Raw genomic sequence first — 26,340 nt, 5'->3', positions numbered from 1 at the left:
CAGTGCGCGGGCTTCTCATAGTGATGGCTTATCTTGTTGCAGAGCACGGGCTCTAGGGGCACGGGCTTCAGTAGTTGCAGCATGAAGGATCAGTAGTTGTGGCTCATGGGCTTAGTTGCTCTGAGGCATGTGGGATCTTCCCGGCAGGGATCGAACCTGTGTCCCCTGCATTGGCAGGTGTATTCTTAACCACTGCACTACCAGGGAAGTCCATTATCCATCCATCTGTTCTTGTACGTTGTCTACTTTTTCCAGTAGTTCCTTAGCTTATTAATCATAGTTGTTTTAAATTCATGGTCTGATAATGATAACATCCCTGCCACAACTGAGTCTGGATCTGGTTCTTGCTGTCTCTTCAGACTGTGTTTTTTTGCCTGTTAGTATGCTTTGTAATTTTTTTTTGTTGAAAACTGGACATAATATACTGGGTGACAGGAACTCCAGTGAACAGGCCTTTAGTGACAGGGTGGTAAGGTGTGGAGAGAAGGATAGTGTTCTACAGTTATATGACTAAGTCTTAGCTTTTTAGTGACCCTTTGCCCCTGGGCTGTAAACTTCACAAGTGCCTCTCAATCCTCCCCCCACTTCCTGCTTAAGTGGGAACAGATGACTTAAAGGGGCTAGAGTTGAGTATTTCCCTTCTCTCCTGTAGTCTGGACTCTGACAAAACCCCAGCAGGTTAGGCTCTTGTAAAATACTTTCTCCTGAGGGCAGGCCTTGTTAAGAACAGAATGCTCTGGTATTTTTCAAATGGCCACTTTTTGCCTCCTCCCATAAGAATCACAGAGGATTTTTCTTTGATCTTCACTAAGAAAACCTGGTAGAACTATAGGAGGTAAGACTCTCAAAAGTAAGCTCCCCCTTCCCCCTGCCCCCCAAGTTTTTATATTCAGGCTTGTCCACACTGAGCCTCCAGCTGTTCATCAATTGCAGTTCACATTTTCCTATTCCAGTACTGGTTTCACGGGGATTTCTACTGGTGGGTTTCCACTCTGGTAAGTTGTGATTCTCTGTATCGGCCTGTCTCTCTCCTATTTTTGGAGCACTGACCTCACTTCTCTGACAGACCTAAGAAAAAACTGATTTTTCAGTTTCTTTGGCTTTTTATTTGTTGTTAGGACCTAGTGATAACTTCTAAGCTCCTTACATGCCAGACTGGAAACTGAAACAGTTCAATTTGTACTTTTAAAATGTAACATGTATATTTTTTATTATTATTGTTCTTTAATTAATTAATTTTTATTTTTGGCTGCTTTGGGTCTTCGTTACTGGGTGCAGGGTTTCTCTAGTTGCAGTGAGCAGGGGCTACTCTTCGTTACGGTGCACGGGCTTCTGAATGTGGTTGTTTCTCTTGCTGTGGAGCACAGGCTCCAGGCGCGTGGGCTTCAGTAGTTGTGGCACATGGGCTCAGTAATTGTGGCGCACGGGCTTCGTTGCTCCGTGGCATGTGGGATCTTCCCAGACCAGGGCTCGAACCCGTGTCCCCTGCATTGGCAGGTGGATTCTTAACCACTGCGTCACCAGGGAAATCTGTAACATGTATTTTAAACCACAAGTCTTTTGTTTTGTTTTGTTTTGGCCACGCCACGCGGCTTGCGGGATCTCAGTTCCCTTAGCAGGGATTGAACCTGGGCCCTCGGCAGTGAGAGCGCAGAGTCTTAACCACTGGACCACCTGGGAATTCCCTAAACCACAAGTCTTGATAACTCTCTCTCTCTCTATCCCTCTCTCCCTCCCTCCCTCTCTCTCTCTCTCTCTCCCTCTCTCTAACACACACACACACACACACACAAACACACAGCCTACTTATTCTTTTTTAATCCTGATTATTTCCCTCTCTTAAATTTTGCGTTCCTCATAGTTTTGACATTGCAACCACGTTTTAACTTTTCACAAGATGAGACGAAGTATCTTAATTAGAACTGATATTTCTAATCCTTGATTATGGTGCCAGCTTTTTAAATAACTCCAGATAAAACGGCAGATAGAGAATATAGGATAGCCTGTGTTTTCTGTTCCTACTTGAGGGAAATGTGCGTGAGATGAGGTTTATGTTTTTAATAAAATCTGAACTAATTTCAATAAAATCTCTCTTATAGTCAGTATGGGTCATTCATTTGGCAAACATTTATCAAACACTAGCTATTTGCAGTATAGAAGATACTGGAGGTACAAAAACTAATAAAGTGTGTTACTGTTATTGTAATTTAAGGCATGGTGGGCATGTAAGGAAGACAGTTAATGTAATGAGTGCGCTGATGGAGGTACGTACAAGGTGCAGTGGGAGTGTAATGATAGCTGGTTTATAAATAATCTTTTAGCAGTCCATCTAGCTTTAACCTATGAACCCTTTATGATTCTATGAACCTATGCTGTGTCAGGCAAGTCCAGTTGGTTTTGCCTTCATCTTAATTTCCCTATTCATCTTCTTCTCCCCTAAGTGATCGCCTTGCAGACAAACTTGTCACCCTTTCATACATTCAGTGCACCAAACAGAAGGATATTTTAAAAATGTGAGTCAGATCAAGGTATTGATACTTTTATACTTAAAACTCTCCAGCAGTTTATCATCATATTAGGATAACAGTTAAACTCCTTGCCAGGGGTCCACAAGGCCCATATGACCTTGCCCTGCCCACCTCTGCCATCCTCTCAAAACTCTCTCACCTTTATTCATTGTACTTCAGCCACATTGGCTTTTATTCTGTTCCTTAAACACACGACGTTTCTATGAGCAACTGGGCCTTTGCGGTCTCTGTTCCCAGTGTTTGAAACACTCTGCCTGCAAATCTTTACATAGCTATTGTTAAGATTTCAACTTAAATATCAGTTTCTCAGCTTGGCCTTCTCTGATCAGTCAGTCTCCAATCTGAGGAGACTTCCCCATCCTCTTCAAAGTACTAAAACTGCCTGTCATGGATTTTTACTTATGTATGTATCTGTGCGTGTACGTATGTGTCTGTCTTCCCCACTGTAAAGTAGGCTACAGGAATGTAGGGATTTTTTTTCTCTTTTACTCATTCTGTATCTCTGAGGTCCAGTACTTGGCATATACTAGCTGCTCAGAAAATATTGGTTAAATGAATGTATGACTTTGATATAGTTTGTTCATAGAGCTTATAACTCTTTGAAATTATCTTTTTTCTGTATTTAGTTGCTAACTTATTGTCTGTTCCTCCCACCCACCCACCTGATAAGAGCGGCATCTGTCTGCCTTATTCATTTCTGTATCTCTGGAGTCTCGAGCAGTTCTTAGCATATAGTAGTAGTGGAGTCGGTAAACGTGTGTTAAATGAATGGATAAGACAATATATTCAATTTTCAAAGATCTTAAAATCTAGAGTGGAGAGAAACATTGCTGTAACAGAGAATAAGCAAGGGATTGTGAAATCTCCGAAGAAATCGAGATCAGGAAGGGCAAGTCTCAACTGTCAAGCCAAGAGTGTTGAGGTTAGATGTGTGCTTTGAGATGAAAACCTCTTACCATTCCCAAGTCAGGGGATCCAGTGGGTCCAGTGCGGAATCGAAAGAAAATTTAGCACATGGCAAAGAAGTTCTACCGCGTATCCAGAAGATTACAAGCGATCAGTAAATACTCGTTGACTAACTGCTTGTCATATTTTTGGAAATAATCAATCAGATTTAGGATAGAGACCCGGCCCACCGCTTTGATAGGTATTCGTACTACTGAACTACATTTCCCAGCATGCATCAGACTTACGGCGGTAGAGTTTTTGAAAAAAGAGACTACAACTCCCGGCATGCCGCGTCCCGGCGGAGGGGACTGTGTTGCTCCAACAAGCAGGGGCAAGGGCCTATCAGGGGACGGGGCGGGGCTGGCCCGGGCACCAGAGCCAGTTTGACGGAAGGAGCGGTGCGGCGGTGGCGGAGGAGAATGGAGGCGGTGGTGTTCGTCTTCTCTCTCCTTGACTGTTGCGCGCTTATCTTCCTCTCAGTTTACTTCGTATCCTTGCCTGAGGCGGGCGGAGGCCGACCTGGGGTCCTCTACCTGAGGGAGTAGGCTGGGGGTGGGCCTGGGTGGGGGCCAGGGCAGGTGCGAGGGAGCAAGGCAGGCGGCCGGCGCGGGTACCCTGGGCGCTGGTCCGGCCCGCCGGACCGATGTGGCGAGCCCGGGCGGGAGGAGGACCCCGGCTGCCCAACTTCGCCCCTCACCCGGGGGTCCGAGCGAGCCTTTCTCTCGAAGCGCCCCGGCCCGGCCTGCCCGCCTCCACTCGCCCCTATGACGCCCGGACCCGCTCTGCCCTGCGCGGGGGCTGGCACTTGGCCTCCCCTTGTGGTCCTCAGGAGAGAGGGGTCGCGGTTTTCCTCCTTTTGGGTCCTGGAGAGATCAGGGTTGTGGTTTTTCTCGCAGCTCCCTTAGGCCGGGCCCTTCGCCGGATGCCGGGGGTCCCGAGAACGACGGCTCACGTCCCAGGGGTGGTCGCTAGTGGACTGTCCCGCGCTGAGCTCGGCGGAGGCGATTTGGCGCCTCTTGTCATTCTCTGGGCAACACCCCCGCTGCCCGCCCCTTTGTTCTCGCGGGTGTTGGAACTTGTAGCGACCTTTCACATCCAGGAGTTGACTCATTTCAAAAACGGTTGAAGTGTTTCCTTCGCGATGCCTTTTTGTAGGGAGCGTTGGGAAGGGTTTGTTTTAGAAACCAGCTGCAGCTGATTATTTCGGTTGCCCCTGTCGGTTGCAGATCTGCAAATTCAGTAAATATACACGCAATTTAGTTCTCAGTCGTTTATCAGCTTTTACACTTTTCTGTGTCGACCCATGTTTAAAACTTCCGTATTTTGTATCGCTGTTCGTGCTACAGTATTCATACTGTATTTTCCAGGCTAATAAATGGCCTTTGAACCTAACACTCTAGAGGGCGTGTGGGCTACACCTCTACTCTCGAGGGAGCTTCTAGTCTTAGTTGTCACCCAACGATGCAATGCACAATTCAGTTTTAAGTAATTAAATGTAAGCGAAGAAAAAACATGAGAAGCTCTGCATTGTATTTTTTTCCCTTGGAAATTACATGTGTCCCTTTCTGACAGAATTAAACTTTTTGTTTGCCAGAGCATTCTGGCTTTAGGATGGTTGTACAGAGTATGTTTTCAGTGTGGCTTCATACTTTGTTATGGCCTGGCAACTTGTTGAAGTGGGAAGGGACAAAACTTGGAATCAGGACTCCTTGCTCAGCTAGTTACTTGCTATTACTTCACCTCTCTAAGCCTCAGTTTTCTTATCTTTAAAATGGGGGGAAATGTTTACTTCCCAGTTAGGTATGTGCACAATGAGGGCGTGTTAAGCACCTAGCAGCACAATGCCTACCCCATTGCCAAAGTTTAGTAAATATTGCTCTGCCTTCCCTCCCTACCCCGCAGTGAACAGCAGTTTTTACTTTAACTGATGATTTCTAACGAGGAGAACCCTGACTTTTATTAGGCTTGGCGAACTGACTGAAAGGGCAGCATAACTTAGGAAGTTTTGATGACCTACATCTCTCTTGTGGCATAAGGAACGGGAGCTTAAGTTCAGAGAAATGAAACTTGGATTTATCTTACTGCAGTTTGGAAAACTAGTCTTGATAATTTAAAATAGCCTTGGCTAGGGAATTTCCTGACGGTCCAGTGGTTAGGAGTTGGTGCGCTCACTGCAGGGGGGCCCCGGGTTCCATCCCTGGTCAGGGAACTAAGATTCTGCAAGCCGGGCGGCACGGCCAAAAAAAAAGCCTTGGCTTATACCAGTTTATGTACATAGAAACATGTTAGGTGGAGTGTTGGACTTAGATATTAAGGTACATTCAGGATGTGTTTTGATGAAATTCAGCATATTGTATTATTGTAGTTTTGGATAGTTGTACTAGCTTAATATTAGAGCCAAGAGGTGGAAAATCATCGGGTATACATTCTGTAGGGATAAGAGTTTTTCTGGACTTTGAACCAATAAGGAAACCTGCAGAGAAGGAAAGGGGTGGATATTCAAAATCAGACACAGGCAAGAGCAAAGGTGCAGAGAAAGGTGTGTTCATGGTATTTCTGGGTGATGGAGGAATAGGCCATCTGGAGCACAAGGTTGATTTTGGCAGCAGCAGGTCAGGTTTGGAAAGGCCAGATTAGATTAGATTTTGGAGGGTTTGAATGTTAAGGAGAGGCGGGCTTTCATTTTTATCCTCTAGGCAATAGGGAGCCATTGAAAATTTTTGACATAAACAAAGTGGTGTATTATGAAGATAAGTCTGTAGAGTGGGTTGGAAACAGGAAAGATTGGAAGGTAAGAAACCATTAGGGAATGGGTTCATTTGGATCTGGAATGGGATACTAATTGTGGACAGGTGAAAGAGGGATTAATGTGGGTGGTGTTAAAAAGAAATGATTAATAGGACCTGGTAACGATTGATTGATTCTGAGATACGAAACAGAAGGTAGAAATAACTTTCCATATTTTGAGCCTGGGCAAGTGATGCTTGTGTCATTGACAGAAGTAAAACAAACTGGAGGTGGAACAATTTGTGGAGAAAGTGATGCTTTTGACTTTGGCTGGGTTGAGGTGATGGGGGACTATCCATATGGAAATGTATAGAATTTAGTCGAGGACATTTCTTTTTACCTATTTTATTGGACATTTTCGAACATAAAGGTAGAGAGAGTAGTGTAATAAACCCCATGTTTCTATTGCTCACCTTCAGTGATTTTCAACATTTTGCCATTCTTTTTCATTTTTTCCCCAACTATTGTGGGGAGGCTGGGGGTGCATTTTAAAGTAAATACCACACATTCAATTGAAGACTTTTTATGTCTATCTGTCCCTCACATTTTTATTTGTAAGTTTATATTTTGTACTAAAACCAATTTTTTGTTTAAGTCCAGTATAATATATGTTTACTATGGAAAGTTTGGTCATAGAGAAAAGTATTTGGGAAAACAAACCATCTGTAATCCAACTTTCAAGACATAACCACTGCTAACATATGACCAAGCTGAGTTTATAGTTTTGTATCCTATTTTTTTTCATATCTTAAGTCTTCAAAGACATTTTATGGATATATCATAAATAAACACTATTTTTCTATTGGGAATTCAGGTTTATAACATTTAAACTGTTTATATAGGTCATATTTTCCATTTCTTTTGGCCACTGTTTGACATTTGAGGAATCCAGGTTGAATGTTCTGGTATGGGTCACATTAGAATTGTGCATAATAAGAGGATTATTTTGTGAAAATCACTTGCTGAAGGAACATAAATGAGAAAATTTAGTTGTCTAATAAATGAACTTTAAGGAAATAACTTAATCTTTTCAAGTCAAATCTAATTCTGCTTTGCAACTGGGATTGCTTTCTGAAACTTAAGTAGTTGTTATAAAAGAAGTCTAATAATTCCTTATCTTGATTGTCAGATAATTACATTGTCTGATTTAGAATGTGATTACATTAATGCTAGATCATGTTGCTCGAAATTAAACAAGGTAAGACATTTCTTTCCTCATTTTCTGGCATTGAAGGCAGTTCTCCATTTTCTGTGTTAGAGATAATTATAGATAGTCAACATATGTATATTTGATATTCCTTGGAATGTTTGTGGAACTACTGTGCTTTGCAATATTTTTAGATCATGAAACTATACCAGAAGACCTAACTTGAAATTTTGTTTCTTTACTCTTTTTCCTTGTCCCTTTGTCCACAATGGACAACATCATTACTCAGACTAGGTGAAGGTTTGTTATCAGTTAACTGTTTTTGTCTTCTGTGTCCAAACCCCCTCCTCCCTGCTCATGGGAAAAAGCTCCATCTGTCTTTTGTTGAATGAAAGAGGACCTTTTTGTGGCTCCTTGAGAAATGGAATTAGTTGATTTGTTTTAAGGCCATTTTACCTTTAGTATGTAGTCGGAACTTTATATTGGCAATAAAACTCTGAATTTCCCAGCTCGTCTAGATATGGGGAAACCAGTTGGTCCTGATTCATTTTATGAGATGAGCAGACAGAAAAGTTTTCTGGATATAAACGTTCATATAAAAATACAATACTGAGAAGTGCTTTTTGGCTTGACCTAAAAATGATTCTCATGGGTCTTTTCACATCTTCAGTCTACTTAAGTTTCTTTGGCCCATGACGGAAATGAAGTTACACTTGGAAAATTAAAATTTCTAGTAAATTATATTCCTCCTCTCCTCTCCTTCCTTCCTCCCTACTTCTCTCCCTCCCTTCTTCTCTCCCTCCCTCCCTCCCTTCCTTCCCAGTTGTCCAGAACATGGTTTAATACAGTGATAGATTTAAATAAAAGATTTTGTTTATCTGCTATGCTTTCAGAGTTCTTTTTTTTTCTTGAGATATAATTGACATGTAACATTGCATTAGTTTCAGGCCTCCTCATCTTTATTTTATTTTTAATTTTTTAAAGATTGAAATTTAATTAATTTTAAACAAATTGAGTTCCTGCTGTGTGCCAGGCAGGGCCCCCTGCTTTTTAAAAAAATTGAGGTATGGTTGATTAGGCCTCCCCATCTTCAGAAGAATGATTTTATACTGATAGATCTATCTAATAATATATATATATTTTTTCAGATGGATGGTATTTCTTTTTATATTTCTTGCTTACTCAGTATTTTAGGTGGGTATTTTGTGGGTTTTCTTTTACAAAAGTACAAATCTAAACACACAAAAAAAGATTACCTGGATTCTTCTGTTGAGAAAGTTACTCCTTCAGTTTGAAGTAGTTTTATTAACGTTAATTTTTGTTTCTGTGAAAGTTATACTTGCATACAACTAAAGGCAGAGGTATTACAAAGCTTGTAGTGAAAAACAGCAGTCCCTTCCTGACCCTTTTAAATCCTATCTGTCTTGCTTTTTAGGGGCAACTGATTTCAATACTTGAGCTGTTAATTTTTTTCTGATATTTATATCCATATTTCTCTATGTGCTTGCACTACTATTTCTTTTTCATTTTTTTTGGCTGTGCTGTGTGGCTTGCAGGATCTAAGTTCCCTGACCAGGGATTGAACCCAGGCCACGGCAGTGAACGCCCAGAATCGTAACCACTAGGCCACCAGAGAACTCCCACTATTTCTTTTTTATAAATTTATTTTTATTTATTTATTTATTTATTTATTTATGGCTGTGTTGGGTCTTCGTTGCTGTGTGTGGGCTTTCTCTAGTTGTGGTGAGCGGCGGCTACTCTTCGTTGTGGTGCGCGGGCTTGTCATTGCGGTGGCTTCTCTTGTTGTGGAGCACGGGCTCTAGGTGTGCGGGCTTCAGTAGTTGTGGCACATGGGCTCAGTAGTTGTGGCTCACGGGCTCTAGAGTGCAGGCTCAGTAGTTGTGGCACACGGGCTTAGTTGCTCTGTGGCATGTGGGATCTTCCTGGACCAGGGCTTGAACCCACGTCCCCTGCATTGGCGGGCGGATTCTTAACCACTGTGCCACCAGGGAAGTCCCTCCCACTATTTCTTGATTTATCAATTTTACATATTACCTATTGACTTCTGAGTCAATATGGTAGATTTAGTTCTTAGGTACCCCCTTCTAAACATCTCTCCTATTTTTCTATTTTCTTTTTAAGTTCATATTCAGTGTTTATATCATTATGATGTACTATTATATAAACATTTTTTATTGCCGAGCCTTATGGTAGACAGTGATCATATTTTTCTTTCTAACTTTCTTTTTCTGCATAGCTTTGTCTTTTCAGATAACATCTTTAAAGCCCTTCAGTACTATTTTCTGTGTCGTTCAAACATGCTAAAATAATCTGTCAGTTGTTTTTTTCTAGGTGACATTTCTCCTCAAGACCTACATCCTCTTGCTATAGTCTGGACTGGTTGCTCTTTAGGCCTGTTTCACAGCCTCCATCCTGGGACTCCTGGTTGGATCCCCTGATTCTTGGAAATCATGTCTTCCTTTCTCTTGGCTTACTACCTCATTTTGCTGGAGTCGCTTCTTGAGATTTGGTGTGTGGGAATTAAATTTTGAGAACTTGCATGTTGGAAAATGTGTTATCCTTTCCCTTGATTGATAGTTTCTCTGAGTATAGAATTCTAGGTTAGAAAAGATTTTTTTTCAGAGTTTGCTTGGTCAAGGTCTTTTAACTTCTAGTGTTGTTCAAGTTGGGAAGTCTGGTGCCATTTTGATTTCTTATCCTTTTGATGGGATCTCTCTCTTCCCTCTCCTCCCACCCCTACCTCCATCCTCTCCAGAAGTTTTAGAATCTTAACCTTTATCCTTGGTTGGATTTATTTATGGTAATCCTTGGTGTTTGGGAATTTTGCAGTGGTATACCTTTGTTTAGGCCTTTTTCACTCATTGTTTTGGGCATCTGAGAGGCTCTTTCAATCTGGGAAATTTTCTTCTACTTCTTTCTTTGATAATGTCTTCCCCTTCTATTTTCTCTCTTCTCTTTCAGCAACTTGGATTTGCTGGATAATTTATCTGCTGGATTGATCTCCCAGTTCTTCTTTTTTCTTATTTTTGTCCCTTTGTTTTTTTTCTACCTTCTTGTTTTAAGATTTCCTCTGTTTTATCTTCTGAATTTTCTTGTATGTATATCATTTATGTCAAATTTTTAATTTCTGAGAGCTTTTTGTTCTCTTGGTTCATGCTTGACTCTCTTCATTCTCAAGGATATCGATTATAGTAGTTTTGAAATTTCCTTCTGCCTCCTGCATTATATCTGTTTTTTTCCAAGTTCCTTTCTCTTTGTTTTTCCCCCCTTCTTTCATATTGAGGGCTTTCCTCAATTTCTGATACATGGCTATCTAGTCATACTTTAGGGTAAGGCACTAAAGTACTCATTGGAAGCTCATTGGGTGGTCCAGGCTGTTGACTGACTGGTAGGTAAGACTTCACTGAGGGTAGTTGGTGTCTACCTTTTTTGGGGGGTACCTGAAATAGCAGGGTTTTTGTAGGTGTTTTCTCTTGTGCCATTAAGTTACTCCAGAGAAGAATCTTTCAAACTCCTGCCTGGGTGAAATAAGCCTAGTGCTCCTTACCCCTAAGTTAGGGGAAGAACACATTATTAGGGAGGGAAGAGAAAGAGAACAGAGGGCCTGGTAGAAAGTTAGTGTCCAAGTATAATGAGGTCAAGTATCGCTTCCTGAAGCTTTTGTTTTAGGTTTTTGTACATGTAAACCAAAATGCAGCCCACAGTAAGAAATCCAGAGTTTGAAAGCTACTTCTGTGTGGGTCTGATAGCATGGAGGGGAGTAGTAGTAACATCAGCTAACATTTATTGAGTGCTTACTTTGTGTGTGGCTTACATATATTACTTTGTCTAATTCTCTAAAACAACCTCATGAGGTGTAAGTATTATTATCTCCATTTTACAGATGAGAAAATCATGATTTAGAGAGGGTAGGTAACTTCCTAAAATTGCACAGCTAATAAATAGGATAGAGCATGAGTTTTACTCCAGGTTTATCTGATTTTGCAGCTTACACATATTAGCATGATGTTAAATGGGTTACACTTTAAAAATGCATTTACATATTTAAAAAAGTTCTGGTTGATTGCAAATTAGGTTTAAGGCCCTTCTTCTTTGTTTATTAAGAAAAAGTGGGATATCCCTGGTGGTGCAGTGGTTGAGAATCCGTCTGCCAGTGCAGGGGACACGGGTTCAAGCCCTGGTCCGGGAAGATCCCACATGCTGCGGAGCAACTAAGCCCGTGCACCACAACTACTGAGCCTGAGCGCTAGAGCCTGCGAGCCACAACTACTGAAGCCTAGAGCCTGTGCTCTGCAACAAGAGAAGCCACCACAATGAGAAGCCCGCACACCACAACGAAGAGTAGCCCCTGCTCGCCGCAACTAGAGAAAGCCCACGCGCAGCAACAAAGACCCAATGCAGCCAAAAAAAAAAAGTATCTAAGGGAATTTCCTGGTGGTCCAGTGGTTAGGACTCCATGCTTTCACTGCCCAGGGCGTGGGTTCAGTCCCTGGTTGGGGAACTAAGATCCTGCAGGCCTCGAAGAGTGACACCCTCTCCCACCAAAAAAAGAAAAAAAAATATCTGAAATCTAAATGCAAGAGACCTGGGGCCAGTGTGTCTGGGCTTCTGTTATATAGCTCTGCTAAGTAGCTGTGTGACCTTGGGCAAGTTACTTAATCTCTCTTGAATTTTATTTTCCTCATTTCTGTAAGTTGGGAGTGCCAATTTGTGGCTCCATAAACACTAGCTATTAACTTCCATTAAAAGAAAAATCTCTACTCATAGGAGAGGAAAACTATTGGTGAATTGAGAACCTGCCACAATAGCTGTTGATATATGAGAACTAGAGTATTGCACAATAAACAAAGAGCATAGATAAGGGCACTGGGTGCTATAAAGCCAATAGTCTGGGATTCTGTTATCCTGGTCCATTATCATATTTGTTTAACTTTGAGCTGATATTGTAAGCTGTTAAAGTACTTTTTTTTTTTTTTTTTTTGGTGGATGTGAGATGATTTCCCTCAGGGTTCTGGAGCTTGGAAATGTTTAGGGTCGGTATTCTGACCTGAAAGGCAGCATGTATGTGGATATAAACCATCCCAAATTAGAGTAAGAGGCTTTAGCACAGATATTGGAATAGAAAGTAAATAATACTCTATTTTTTCTCTAGTTGTCATTTGTACCTGCTTAGAGAATGAATCTGAATCTTTGCTTAGGATAAAATGTAATTAAAGACTAAGTGTATTATTTTTAAGCTGTGTCCTGATTTATTTGCACTGGGTAAGCAGTGATAGCAGTATGCAAATCTCGGACATCCGAGCCTAAAAATAATCTTGAAACACTAGCTTGGAAATTCTCTGTACTTTCTTTGATTTAACTTCAAGTAACATGTACATTCCGGAAGGACACAGCAGTGAGATGTAATACTGTGTTCTTCCCTTGCAGTGGGTAATTCCAGAATTGGTTGGCCATACTGTTGTCACTGTACTAATGCTCATTTCATTGCACTGGTTCATCTTCCTTCTCAACTTGCCTGTTGCCACTTGGAATATATATCGGTGAGTACAGTTTGTTTATTTATACATATGAGTACTGGTAGCATAAAGTTCACCCAATTAAACTATACTATCCAATATGTTTTTGGTATATTTATAGATGCAAGCAACCATCACCACAATGTATTGAAGGACATTTTCATCACCCCCAAAAGAAGCCCTATGTCCTTTAGAAGTCACTCCCCTCCCCCAGCTCTAGGCAACTGCTAGTCTACTTTCTGTCTTTGTAAAATAACCTGTTCTGGACAGACGTATCATTTAAAAGATGGCTTCTTTCACTTAGCGTAATATTTTCAGGGTTCATCCATGCCGTGTCATGTATCAGTACTTTATTCCTTTTTATTGTGGAATAATATTCCATTGTATGGCAATACTACATTTTGTTTATCCATTTGCAATTGACAGGCATTTGAGTTGTTTCCACTTTTTGCCTATTATGAATAATTCTACTATAAACATTCATGTGCATTTTTTTTCCGTTAAAATTATTCTTTTAATTTACCAAAAGGCAATGTAATCATGTGTCTTTTTAAAATTATTAACGTCTTTATTGGAGTATAATTGCTCTACAATGATGTGTTAGTTTCTGCTTTATAACAAAGTGAATCAGCCATACATATACATATATCCCCATATCTCCTCCCTCTTGCATCTCCCTCCCACCCTCCCTATCCCACCCCTCTAGGGGGTCACAAAGCACCGAGCTGATCTCCCTGTGCTATGCGGCTGCTTCCCACTAGCTATCTATTTTACATTTGGTAGTGTATATATGTCCATACCACTCTCTCACTTCGTCCCAGCTTACCCTTCCCCCTCCCCGTGTCCTCAAGTCCATTCTCTACGTCTGCATCTTTATTCCTGTCCTGCCCCTGGGTTCTTCAGAACCATTTTTTTTTTTTAGATTCCATATATATGTGTTAGCATATGGTATTTGTTTTTCTCCTTCTGACTTGCTTTACTCCGTATGACAGACTCTAGGTCCATCCACCTCACTACAAATAACTCAATTTTGTTTCTTTTTATGGCTGAGTAATATTCCATTGTATATATGTGCCACATCTTCTTTATCCATTCATCTGTTGATGGACACTTAAGGTGCTTCCATGTCCTGGCTATTGTAAATAGAGCTGCAATGAACATTGTGGTACATGACTCTTTTTTTTTTTTTTTGTGGTTCGCGGGCCTCTCACTGTTGTGGCCTCTCCCGTCGCGGAGCACAGGCTCCGGACGCGCAGTCTCAGTGGCCATAGCTCACGGGCCTAGCTGCTCTGCGGCATGTGGGATCCTCCCGGACCAGGGCACGAACCCGTGTCCCCTGCATCGGCAGGTGGACTCTCAACTACTGTGCCACCAGGGAAGCCCCATGACTCTTTTTGAATTATGGTTTTCTCAGGGTATATGCCCAGTGGTGGGATTGCTGGGTCGTATGGTAGTTCTATTTTTAGTTTTTTAAGGAACCTCCATACTGTTCTCCATAGTAGCTGTATGAATTTACATTCCCACCAACAGTGCACACCCTCTCCAGCATTTATTGTTCGTAGATTTTTTGATGAAGGCCGTTCTGACCAGTGTGAGGTGATATCTCATTGTAGTTTTGCTTTACATTTCTCTAATGATTAGTGATGTTGAGCATCCTTTTATGTTCATGTGCATATTTTTGTATGGACATATATTTTCATTTCTTTTAGGAGTGGAATTGCTGGGTCATATGGTAACTCTATGGTTTGACCTTTTGAGGAACTACCTGAGTGTTCAAAAGCAGCTGCACTATTTTACATTCCCACCAACTGTGTATGAAGGTTACAGTTTCTCCACATCCCTGCCAACACTTTTTGTTGTGTCTTTTTTATTTTAGCCTTCTTATTGAATGTGAAGTGGTATCTCATTGTGGTTTCGATTTACATTCCCTAGTGACTAATGACGTTGAGTATTTTTTAATATGCTTATTAGCCATTCATATATCTTCTTTGCTCTGTATGTTTTTAATTAATTTCTTTTTTATTGAATTATAGTTCATGTACAGTATTATATGTTACAGGTGTACAGTACGGTGATTCACAATTTTTAGAGGTTATACTCCATTTATAGTTATTATAGAATATTGGTTATATTCTGTGTTGTACAGTATATCCTTGTAGCTTATTTTATACATTTGCTGCATATGTTTTTGATTAGCTAAGTTGGCATGATATAAATTATGCTTTGGGAAGATTTTTCTGGAAGCATTATATAGTATTGATTGGATGGAAAAGAGGCAGGAGGTAGGGAAACCAGTTCAGAGACGGGGGTGAGATAATATAGTACTGGAATAGAGTTGTGATAGTGGGAATGAAAAAGGTAGGGCTAGGGCTTCCCTGCTGGCACAGTGGTTGAGAGTCCGCCTGCTGATGCAGGGGACATGGGTTCGTGCCCCGGTCCGGGAAGATCCCACATGCCACAGAGCGGCTAGGCCCATGAGCCACGGCCGCTGAGCCTGCGCGTCCGGAGCCTGTGCTCCGCAACGGGAGAGGCCACAACAGTGAGAGGCCTGCGTACCACAAAAAAAAAAAAAGAAAAAAAAAGATAGGGCTATATAAGTGGTTATAGGAAGGAAGAATGGACAAGAGTTTAACCTACTGCCTATGAAAAATGAAGAGAGAAGTCAGAATTGAGTAAGAGAAAGTTTTTAAGGACTACTGAGGAAGTGGTGACACTCCTGTTAGATAAGCTAGCAGTCAGAGAAGGATAAGACTCTTTGAGACTACAGATGGTCCTCGACTTACAATAGTTTGACTTTTGATTTTTCGACTTTATGATGGTGTGAAAATGATACGCATTTCAGTACAAACTGTATTTCGAATTTTGAATTTTGATCTGTTTCTGGACTAGCGATATGCTGTATGAAACTCTTGTAATGTTATAAAATAGGCTTTGTATTAGACGATTTTGCCCAACTGTAGGCTAATGTAAGTGTTCTGAGCATGTTTAAGGTAGGCTAGGCTAAGCTGTGGTGTTCGGTAGGTTAGGTGTATTAATTGCATTTTCGATTTTCGATGGGTTTATCATGATATAATACCATTGTAAATCAAGGAAAATAGGTATTGAGTTGAGATGCTTCCAGATATTCATTTGTAAATACCGTATATACTGTTTATTCAGCCATAGATGGGCTACTAAGATTTGGGGGAGAATTTAAGATTTGTGAAACTCAGAGAGCCATTTTCATTTCACAGAAGTCATAATTGAGAAACCAAATGTGTGGTGAGAGTGAGGAACCCAAGGTTGGACTAGAAGAAGCTTGGACATGAGAGAAGGAAGAGGTCATGATCAGTGCTAGGTTAGGACATGCATGCTGTGCAGATGGCACAGTCAGGATGCGGAAGCCTAGATGCTTAAACTCACTGATCCTCTCAAAGTAACCCAATTTTCTTACTTGTAAAAGGAATCATTTTGGGAAGAAGGAGAAGATTATCATATGTAAGACTATATACACAGTGGTATTTAATAAATATGAAATGTTATGTGATATCTCAAGAGGCCCAAGACTCTATAGTGTGTTAAACACTGTATCTTCAAGATTTTTTTTTTTAAGTTTGAGTCTGAGTCTGTGGGAGCACTGAGTTGAATTGGTCTGGATTTGGAACTCGGTGTGTGCTTACTGTGCCCTTTAGGTTCCGTATTGACTTTGTAGCCCTGTTCTCATTCCCTCACTGTGGTCATACCTCCATCACTATAAAATGTACATCTCTTATTTGTCAAAATATTATTATTTAATTTAATATTTACATTAAAATAAAATTAAAATAAAATTTATATTTTAATTAAATTTAATCTGTATTTTTTAAGTCATGTAAAGTTAGGCACTGTGTTTGCATCTGAACTCTCCATTTATTGTCTTAACTGAAGAGGAGTTTTATTTTACCACAGTAGCATTTATTCTAAATCATTTCTGTCTTCTTTAAATTGCTCTTTTAAAGTAGGTACCGTTTATTAACCATGCAGACTGAGACATATCTGTTGATCAGCAGGAGCACCAAAGATGAGGATTCTATTTGGGATGTAGAATCTCTCTTTTTAGTATCATCTGTGAAATGGGAATAATTATGTTTGACACAAAGATGTAAGTGTTAAACATAAAGACAACTTGCAGAGATGTTGTGAAGGTGAAGGGAATTGCATTAATTAAGTTAGAACCTTGTAGATAAAGAAGTTTCTAAGAACTTGATAAAGTTGGTTTGGTTTTGGGGCCCCCTTCATTTGTGTCTCATGGAAGACAGCTATAGGTATTACCGATTCAGTAGTTTTCTACAGAAGATGGGTAAAAGGGTCTCAGTGCATAAAATATCCTTCTCTAGAGTGTTAATGTATTTGTTTCAGAGGGCAGAAATTATACCTAAAATTAATAGTATTGTATTTTCAAAGGAAGACTAAGTCATGGCCTGTGACATCATTATAATACCCTGTCCATTGGTCATATAAGGCTGCTATGATTGGTTCATTTCTGAAGGTTGATTATTACTGGTTTACTTATTTTTGAATATTTATGCTGATGCTTTGATTTTCCTTCTAATGTGTGTGCATCCTTTAATTTACCAGGTTCATTATGGTGCCAAGTGGTAACATGGGAGTGTTTGATCCAACAGAAATACACAATCGAGGGCAGCTGAAGTCACACATGAAAGAAGCCATGATCAAGCTTGGTTTCCACCTGCTCTGTTTCTTCATGTATCTTTATAGGTGAGTTTACAGTCCTGGCGTTTTCCTGGATGCCATATGCCTGCTTTTGATGGGTGAGGTATTACTATACTGTAGGATTTTGTAGTAACCTTGCAGAGCTTTTGGGGACTGTGTGAATTTCTTGTGGCTGTGTAGATTTTGTATGTCATGTCATTGAATTCGGATTCCATTCTGTCTGACCTGGAGTAGACTTACTCCGTGTTATTAGTTATTCCTTAGCTGTCGAGGCGATCAACATGCTTAAAACTGTCTTTGCTGTTCTTTCTCTCCCCTGGTATCCAGCTGTGAGGTCTCACTGCCTGTTATAAACATTACTATATGTACCCCCAGGGAGTTTCCCACTCCTGGGTCTCCTGGGGGTCAGAGCACTGGCAGCAGCTCTCAACAACTTATATCCACGTTGGGCTGATCTTTCTTGGCATTAAGGAATTGAGGTGTGATGCCTTTTCTGCGGGATGCAAGTGGTCCGTTCGGGTAAAATTTCATCAGTCTTCCAGTTAGATTGGAAGTAAGAATTAATATGAAGGATTGGCTATCAGACACTGGAAGCCTCATGCAGTCCTGTTTAAACTTATATTTATTACCTTAAGTTTTAGAGATAAGATGCCGCCTTTTTCTTTACCCATTATAGACCCATAGAATACAGCAAAGAAGAGAAAAAGATTGTCATGTGTGTATGATTTGATTAAGCCTTTAAGAGGCTAAAAGTCAAGCTTAACTTTTGTATCCAAGCTTAATTGTATCATTCCTGTTTTTTTCTGAGGTAAATTTTAATTTTCACATGGGCATAAGACTAGTAGGAAAAAACTTGTACTGAACTAAACTTCTGTCACTCAAAAAAGTCCTAATAATTAGAAACTGTACAAAGATAAGAGTTTAAAAAAAACCTGCTATTTTGTCTGAAATAGCTTAGAAGTCAGAGCCATTTTAGCCTCTGCCTGAAAAAGCGGGCTTCCTAAAATCCTTTTGCTATGCTAATTCCACCCACAGATTAGATTGAAATTAGAGTTTAGGTGGTTTCCTTTTTTACTATTTATCTTATTTACTTTTCTGTATTTTAAAAGATAGGACAGAAAAACCACACTAATAACAGTTTCTGGTTCTCATACCGTACCTCATTGCTAACGTACTTAATTTTTAATCCTAGCATTAAAGATGGAGAATAAAGAGCAAAATTTAACATTAAGAATACAACGATGCACCTATTCTTATTTTTATTACTTTTTAAAGTCAAACCATATGAAGGTACCTTTCCCATCATATATGTTCCCTTCTACTTGTCAGAGACAAAAAGCAAGGTGGTTACCCTTTCTTCATCCTTCTCTCCCCAGGTTTTATGCTTTGGAGAGTAAACTAGAGTGGACATCCCCTAGGTCTTGATAACGTGAGCTTCTTGAGACATCTGGGAGCAAAGCTAATGTAGTCACACTTTTGGGTGTCAATGTAGGATTAGGGAGCAGTATCTTGCTTAGTAAGACCCAAAGTCTTAGGATTTAAAAATGGACAAGAGTTTCTTACCTCTCAGTTGCTGAATTTAAAGCAGTGGGAAGACGGACTGAAGACTGGGGATTGGAGGAATCAGGAAGCAATTTTGGGGCAGGTTTAAGGTATGGTTCTTTACAATGAAATAAAAGGTAGGCAACCAGTATAACTGGTTTGCCTGAGTAGCTGCATTGCTCACTGGAGGCATCCTTTCTTTTTCTTTCTTTTCCCTTCCCTTCTCAGCTTGTCATTTTTAGCCATGTTGCTATTTCCTTCCCCCTTGGCGTTCCTTGTAGCTCAAGGGATCAGGATGGAAGAGTAATCTCAGATGTTCTTGTAACACTTTTCTCTTAGCTTTGGTTGCTGTTTTTAAAAAGTGTTTACTATTCTAAATCATCCGATTTCTAATGTAGGGATTTATGCTGCTCCTTCTGTATCGCCTGCCACCACTTGCATGGTGCCTTGCACATAGCAGACATTCAGGGTTTGTTAAATAGAGTTAAAGGAAAAAATTCCCATCTTCTTTAGAGATTGGTGGAATCTATGCCTTTGGTGTTTGGTTAGGTGCCAGCCTGGTGGAATCTGCCACTCCCTCACTGTGTGACCTGGGGCAAATTTCTTATCCTCTCTGTGCCTCAATTTCTTTATCTGAAAATGGGATAATAATAGTACCTGCCTCATGGGGTTGTGATGTGGATTAAATGAGATAATGCACATAAAGCACTTTGGTTTGTGCTGACCTCTAGTAAGCTCTAACAAAATGTTCAAAAATATTGGTTCCTACCATTAATTTGTGCTGTGCACTGCGTACCCTTAGTTTGTTTAAATTTGGACAACGCATCACTTATACCATTAGTAGTGTAAGGGTATTTCTGTGTTTTAGTCATTTGATCTCAGCATAGCAAGGCTGATTTCAGTAAAAAAAAATGATAGTCTTGTTACTCTTGTTAAGTGTGGTGGTTTTAACAGAGTATTTACTGAGTGACCTCCATGTGTCAAAGACACTGTGTAAGGCACTGCGTGTGACACAAAAGGAGCAGCGCAGAATCCTTGTGTCAAAGCTGGGAGCTGCTGATTGCAGCACGCGGGTGTCATCCTGGAGAATGAAAGTGGGTATGAGCTGAGGTGTGTGGCAAGAGGTGGGGCAACGGCGCTGGGCCGACAGGCTGGCTTCCCAGAGGCCGTGCCGGAGCCTGACGGAGCCTGCCGGATCCTGAAGTCTGAGAGGAAGTTACTGGGTTGATGGGGGATGAGAGGAGGGGTTCCAGGAGCAGGAACAACATGTACAAAGATCTCCATGGAGAATTAAAGTTTTTTCCTAAACACAGCTTGTTTTCTCTAAGCCAGAGCCCAGCAGTGCTTTTAGGTTATGCTCCCTACCGCCACCTCTACCCCGGTTTTCTTTCTTTCTTTTTTTTTTTCTTTTAGTGAAAATGTTAGGGCCTCTTGATGCCCTGATATAGATATTCTTTCCTTTAGGTGTAAATGATTGCTTTTGCTTTTTACTTAAATGAGTGTTCCCTGCTGAGCCTTAGGGATGCAAGTCTGGACAGACCAGACTATGTAGGAACATTCCTAAGGAAACATTAGTAACATTAATTTCTTCTCTCCACAGTATGATTTTAGCTTTGATAAATGACTGAAGCTGGAGAAGCCGTAGTTGAAGTCAGCCCACACTACAGTGCACAGTTGAGGAGCCAGAGACGACTTAAATCATCCTTAGAACCATGACCATAGCAGTATATTTTTCCTCTTTGAACAAAAAATATTTTTGCTGTATTTTTACCATATAAAGTATTTAAAAAACATGAATTGAGTTTTTGTAGCTTTCTGGTTCTCAACTTTAGCCTGAACCCCCAACATGTGAAGGTGTTTTTCATCATCTTTATGTTGAAGATAGTTATTTGTATGTAGGAACAGGACTGTCATTCCAGCCTTGCATGCCAAAGAAATAGAGGACACGCTTTAAAGGGAAAATGTAATAGATGAGCAAAGTGGCTCTTCAGGTCTACTGAAAAGTCAGAGTACAAAGCAATACTGTTAGTCTGGGCAAAGGAAGAAAGAAACTAAACTACCCTTTTGTCTATCTTGTGGCAGCTTCCTGTATTTAATATGGTTTACAGATTTATGGGACTGTAAGCCAAATGTCTTTTCACAAGAATGTTAACAGAAAATGACATTTCAAAAAATATATATTTCTTTGCTGAATTTGTGAACCCTTATAAGCCATTACACGTACGATGTAATTCCTGCTTATAGAAAGGAAAATAAACCAAAACAAAACTTTATCAAGAGCTTTCATTTAAAAGCCACTGCCTCCACAATCGCCCTCAAACCCATTTACTCCCACTGGCTCTAGCTGCGTCTTGGTTTTGTATTCTCATTGGTCCAGTTGTATTTGATCTGTCCAATATATTTTTTAATGGGTTTGGAGAGGTGATTTGGTAGAAGATGCTCATCAGATTAGAAGCAGGAGTAGCCAGTCATTCGGTGTCAGTGAAGCTGAGCCTGTCAGCGCTCTGTTTGGTGCCTGATTAACCGTAGCGCTCCTGTCCTGCTGCACTGACCACTGTCCATTTCATGGACATAGCAGTATCCAACCAGACTTGATTCCTTGGAGGTATATTTGTCACTTCTTGCAGTGGTTGAGAGCAGTTAACCTCTTCGGCTCTGTTTGCTGGGTGAAGTGAACCTGGCAGTTTATTCTCAGTGCTCGTTTGTGTTTTAATGTGGCCATCTTAGGCGCTGGCATTTAGGCAAAACATGGCTGTGTTTTTTTTTTTTTTTTTTTTTTTTTTTGCGATACGCGGGCCTCTCACTGCTGTGGCCTCTCCCGTTGCGGAGCACAGGCTCCAGACGCGCAGGCTCAGCGGCCATGGCTCACAGGCCCAGCCGCTCCACAGCATGTGGGATCTTCCCGGACCGGGCACGAACCCATGTCCCCTGCATCGCCAGGCGGACTCCCAACCACTGCGCCACCAGGGAAGCCCCATGGCTGTGTTTTATGGCAGAGTCCAAAGAGGTTATTCGCTCTGTTGAGGCAGAATTGGATAGTCACATAAGGTGTGTGGTCACCAAATATCAAATGTTGCATGTCCTTTCGGCCCTGGACTGGGTCTAGCCTCAGCAGAATCCGAGAGGCACTAAGCAAAACTCCCTATATGGATAGACCCACATTTTGAGGATGCTGGTATATCCTGGCCACACGTGAAAGGAAGGGTGAAATGGTAGGCAAAGTAAACTTGGTTCTGTTGGCCTCTTTGGAGCTTCAGAAATTGCTCCTTGGGGCTATCCTGTATTTTTTCCAGGCAAAGAGCCAAGAAGCTGTAACATAGAAGTTAGTTTGATGCATCTCTCTTACCCTTTCCTTCTTAGGCACCTTCCTCTATTAAAAAAAAAAAAAGTCACTTAACTCTGACTTTATCCCTAACTTCCAGTGCCTCTAAATGTTCTGCTCAAGCTTTGAAAGCAGTGAAGCTGTTGGAGAACTTAAATCCTTAGAACTGAGAGATAAACAAGCTACTTTAGGAAGCTGAAAGGTGGTGGAGGACTGTTGACCAAAATGTTTTATCTTCTCATTCAAGTATTCTTTTTTAAAAAAATTGAAATATTCACAATATTGTATTAGTTTCAGATGTACAGCATAGTGATTCAATTATTTTTTCAGATTATATTCCATTATAGGTTATTACAAGATCTGGAATGTACAAGTATTCTTAGTAACCCAAATAGAAACCTGTGTAGTTGAGAGCATCTGGCTGTCAGTTTACATATCGTCAGGCGCATATGTTGGTGAGGCTGAGCAGATCAGAAAGGTGCCTTGTTTATAACGAAAGACAGGAGCTCTTAACTTCTGAAACATTCACCGTGGTTAAAAACAAAACCACCTTTCTTGTATTGCTTGTTTGTAATCAAAGGCAGGAAAGGGGGTAACTCTAGTTTTTTGTTTGGATTTTTTAGGGGCTCTTCTACAAATTATGAAAAGAGGGAAAAAGCACTGACTTTAAAAGCTGTGGTTAAGATGCCGAAGATTAATTTTCTGTGCTTTTAACTGATTGGAGAGTTGCAGAGACCCTTAGAGATCATTTGGTCTAACTTCATCTTAGAGAACTGAGCTCTGGGGATTGCACCTGGAATCCTCCTGGTTAGTCCAGTGTTCTTTCTCTCCCTTGTCACTTCTCGTCCCTGTCCATCTGTGAAGGGAGTACCCTGGGCCCAGCCAGTGCAGACTACTATGGCATGCTCCTGGGTGCAGAGTATTTTTATCTGTGTATCCTGTCATTTTCCTTTGCCCTTTTCCTTCCATTCCTTCAGTGGTTAGCAGGTGCGCTTGCTCATCACTGGACTCTCAGCTGAGAGAGCCGAGGAAGAAAGATGTAAGGTGCAGCTTGGTGCATCAAAGCCTGACAGCCACCTTTTCGTGCCACACAGATGACAATGGAATAATAATCCAAATCTGCTTCCTCTCATCTGAGCTTACTTTGAATTTGAGGGATAAGAAAGCTCCCCATGGAACTTTTTCTCCTGTGGCACTTACCACTTTCTATCTGGTGTTACGGTTATTTGTATGCAGTTAATCTCTCCTACTAGACTGTACACTCCTGGAGGGCAGAGGATCCTCTTATTCATATTTGTATCATTTTCCTATTGCTCCTGGCACCTAACGCAGTCCATGCCTTGCACACGGAAACAATAAATGATTGTTGAATGAATACATCTGATTGTGGTGTTCTATTGCTCTGTCAGCATGAAGTCTAACTAATGTCCTCTACATCAGGGAAGTAAGAAGCAATGGAGCAACATAATCAAAGTCTACCATCTGTTTTCGAGGCAGTCACATTATGGAATGTTCTAAGACATGCTAGGTTAGGAAAGGAAACTGCTGTATTTGGTGTACTGGAGACTTGTGAAGTCAACTTTACTCACAAGTAATATTTTGTCAGAAGTAATTGTGATGAAAAGTATTATGTACTAGGTATAATTAATTACCCACTGCGTGTAAGTAAAATTGTTCTAATACATGGAAACAGGCAGCAAGACAGAGAAGGGAAGTCTTGAAATTCTATGCCTATTATCTAGATTGCTGCCACCTGAGTTTGTGTACTTTAAGCCAAGAATACTATTTTGCGATGTAGTGTGACAAAGATTGAAATATGCTTGGTGTAGTGAAACTGCAGTTAATAAGGCTGTTCAAAGAATGGGCTCTTCTATCTGAGCATTTGTCAGTGAAGCCTTTTGGTTTTAAGCCATACTTACTGTGAACATTCTAAAAGGTAGTAGTCAAATTGTTTTGCTCTAAATATAATCTAAGGACTGAGGGTCACTCAGAGCCTTAGGGTTAGCATTGTGAACCGCAGTAATCACAGTGATAATCACCGTCAGGACATAGATATTAAAGGGATTGATCACTAAGAGCTCACGTTGCTCTTTAGAATAAATTCCTTGATAAAAGCTGTTTTTGTTTTCAATGGCTTCCCTCTGAGGCTGGGTGAGGAGTGGGTGGTGGGTGAGTGGTCAGAATCAGCTAGCTGGGAGCTCAGAGGTTTGACCGTGGCTTCCCCTGCTGTGTATTTGGTTTGCTACATCCGTTATGGAACAGTCTTGGTTTCACCTGTATTAGTTCCCATTCAACATTAGCACCTAGTCAGAACGTGAGTCAGTCGAACAAATACTGAAACTGCTGTTCTCCAGTGGAGCACCTCGTGTGTAGATGTTGAGAGGACTAGTAAAGATGCGGAGTTACACACTGCTATACCATCACTCTCCAGCCATCTCTCTGATTCCTGGTTCCCTTCTAAGCGCCCGGTGCTTTGTCAGAATCCCCACTTTGTTATTTATCCAGGGGACTTGGCTCATCTTCAATCTGCTATTCTAAGTACCATATATTCTTTGGGCAGGAGGCTGGCACTTGAACAAGGAAGGAGCTTGAATCCTTCATCTGTTTTCACAGCTCAATTCATTCAAATTGATAATCTCTGGAGGAGAGGATGCAACGTAGAATCAAGTTGTAGAGCCTGATCTTATGACTTTATCTGATCAGCAGCCTATTTCACAGGTTGGATGCAAAGCCGGTGAGGGGTGAACTTGACAGCTCAATTAAAAAGCAACAAGTTTGGCTGCCACTGCATCTACTGTATCAGAGTGACCTGCAGGGCAAGGCTAGCTTCTGGTGTAGCTGTGTATAAAGATACTAACTTTTTGGAAGACAATAACAGGACTAATCCGTGTCAGTTGGTAATCTTCTATTTTACCAGTTACAATAATCAAACTTACGGGCATTCTTGTTTTATCTATAACCTACTACCTTCCCTCCCCCACACTATTTTGAAGCCGATACCAGACATCAGTACCTATGTAGTATTTTTACACATATCTCTGTAAGATAAGGGTTCTTAAAACACACAGTCCCAGCATCATACATAAACTGGTAATTACTTAGTACTAAATATACAATGGGTGCTCCAATTTCCCCCATTGGCTCAAGGTTTACAGTTGGTTTGTTCACATTGGGATTCAGCAAAGATCTGTACATTTCATTTGGTTAATGTCCTTAAGTCTCTTAATCTACTAAATTCCCTATTATTTTCCTTGCAGTTTGTTGAAGAAACTGTTTCATTGGACATAGCAATCATTTGTTGTGTAGAACCTCCAGTATTCTGGCTTTTGCTGACTGCCATAAACTCTTAAAAAAAATCGTTTGTGATTTTACTATGTGCATTCTCACCCATCACAATGCTGTCTGGTAAGAAGATACTGTTAGCTTCTTTCATAGATGAGGGAACTCTGACAGATAAGTAATTTGTCTAAAGTGACACACCAAGTGATAGGATTTATATTTAAATCCAAAACCACTACTTTATAAAACAATTTAAAGACATTCAAATTTATTGTAGAGGTTTTCTTCTGTGAAACGTCATTGAGTCTGTTTTATTGGTTGCTTTAATTGTATGGAGAAAAATCTGTATAATTTCAAAAGTGTCATTTTCTTCTATGAATTACACAGTTAACTAGAATCAGTAAAGAAGTGTGCCCGTAAATGTTTTACCTATCTTTGACAAGTTTTTAACAGTCAATTTTTAACCTAGGGTATAAGTGGCCATCTACAGACCAAGGGAGGTTTATGTGTGCAGTGGCTAATAGCATAAGCTCAGGGGCACCTGGCTTAGAATCCCAG

At 40.7% G+C, this 26,340-nt stretch overlaps 1 protein-coding gene across 3 annotated transcripts; it reads left to right on the top strand.

The window, feature by feature from the left end:
- The first annotated feature begins 3,892 nt into the window (after nt 1-3,892).
- On the top strand, nt 3,893-20,968 carry CNIH4 (cornichon family member 4). 3 transcript variants are annotated; one of them, XR_013810708.1, is made up of 6 exons: nt 3,893-3,964; nt 7,393-7,461; nt 12,859-12,971; nt 17,544-17,684; nt 19,210-19,291; nt 20,782-20,968. XR_013810708.1 is itself a non-coding variant. In XM_079697639.1 (5 exons), the coding sequence occupies exons 1-5, from the start codon at nt 3,896-3,898 to the stop codon at nt 20,807-20,809; spliced, it is 420 nt and encodes a 139-aa protein (XP_079553765.1). In that variant the 5' UTR covers nt 3,893-3,895; the 3' UTR covers nt 20,810-20,968. The 3 variants fall into 3 exon arrangements, 2 of the variants coding, with proteins under 2 accessions (XP_079553765.1, XP_079553764.1); XM_079697639.1 differs by lacking the exon at nt 19,210-19,291; XM_079697638.1 differs by lacking the exons at nt 19,210-19,291; nt 20,782-20,968 and adding an exon at nt 19,016-19,091.
- The last annotated feature ends 5,372 nt before the right edge of the window (nt 20,969-26,340 follow it).

The sequence above is a fragment of the Hyperoodon ampullatus genome (assembly GCF_949752795.1).
Source record: "Hyperoodon ampullatus genome assembly, chromosome: 2".
Lineage (NCBI taxonomy): Eukaryota > Metazoa > Chordata > Mammalia > Artiodactyla > Ziphiidae > Hyperoodon > Hyperoodon ampullatus.
This window is presented reverse-complemented; position numbering and strand designations above follow the sequence as displayed.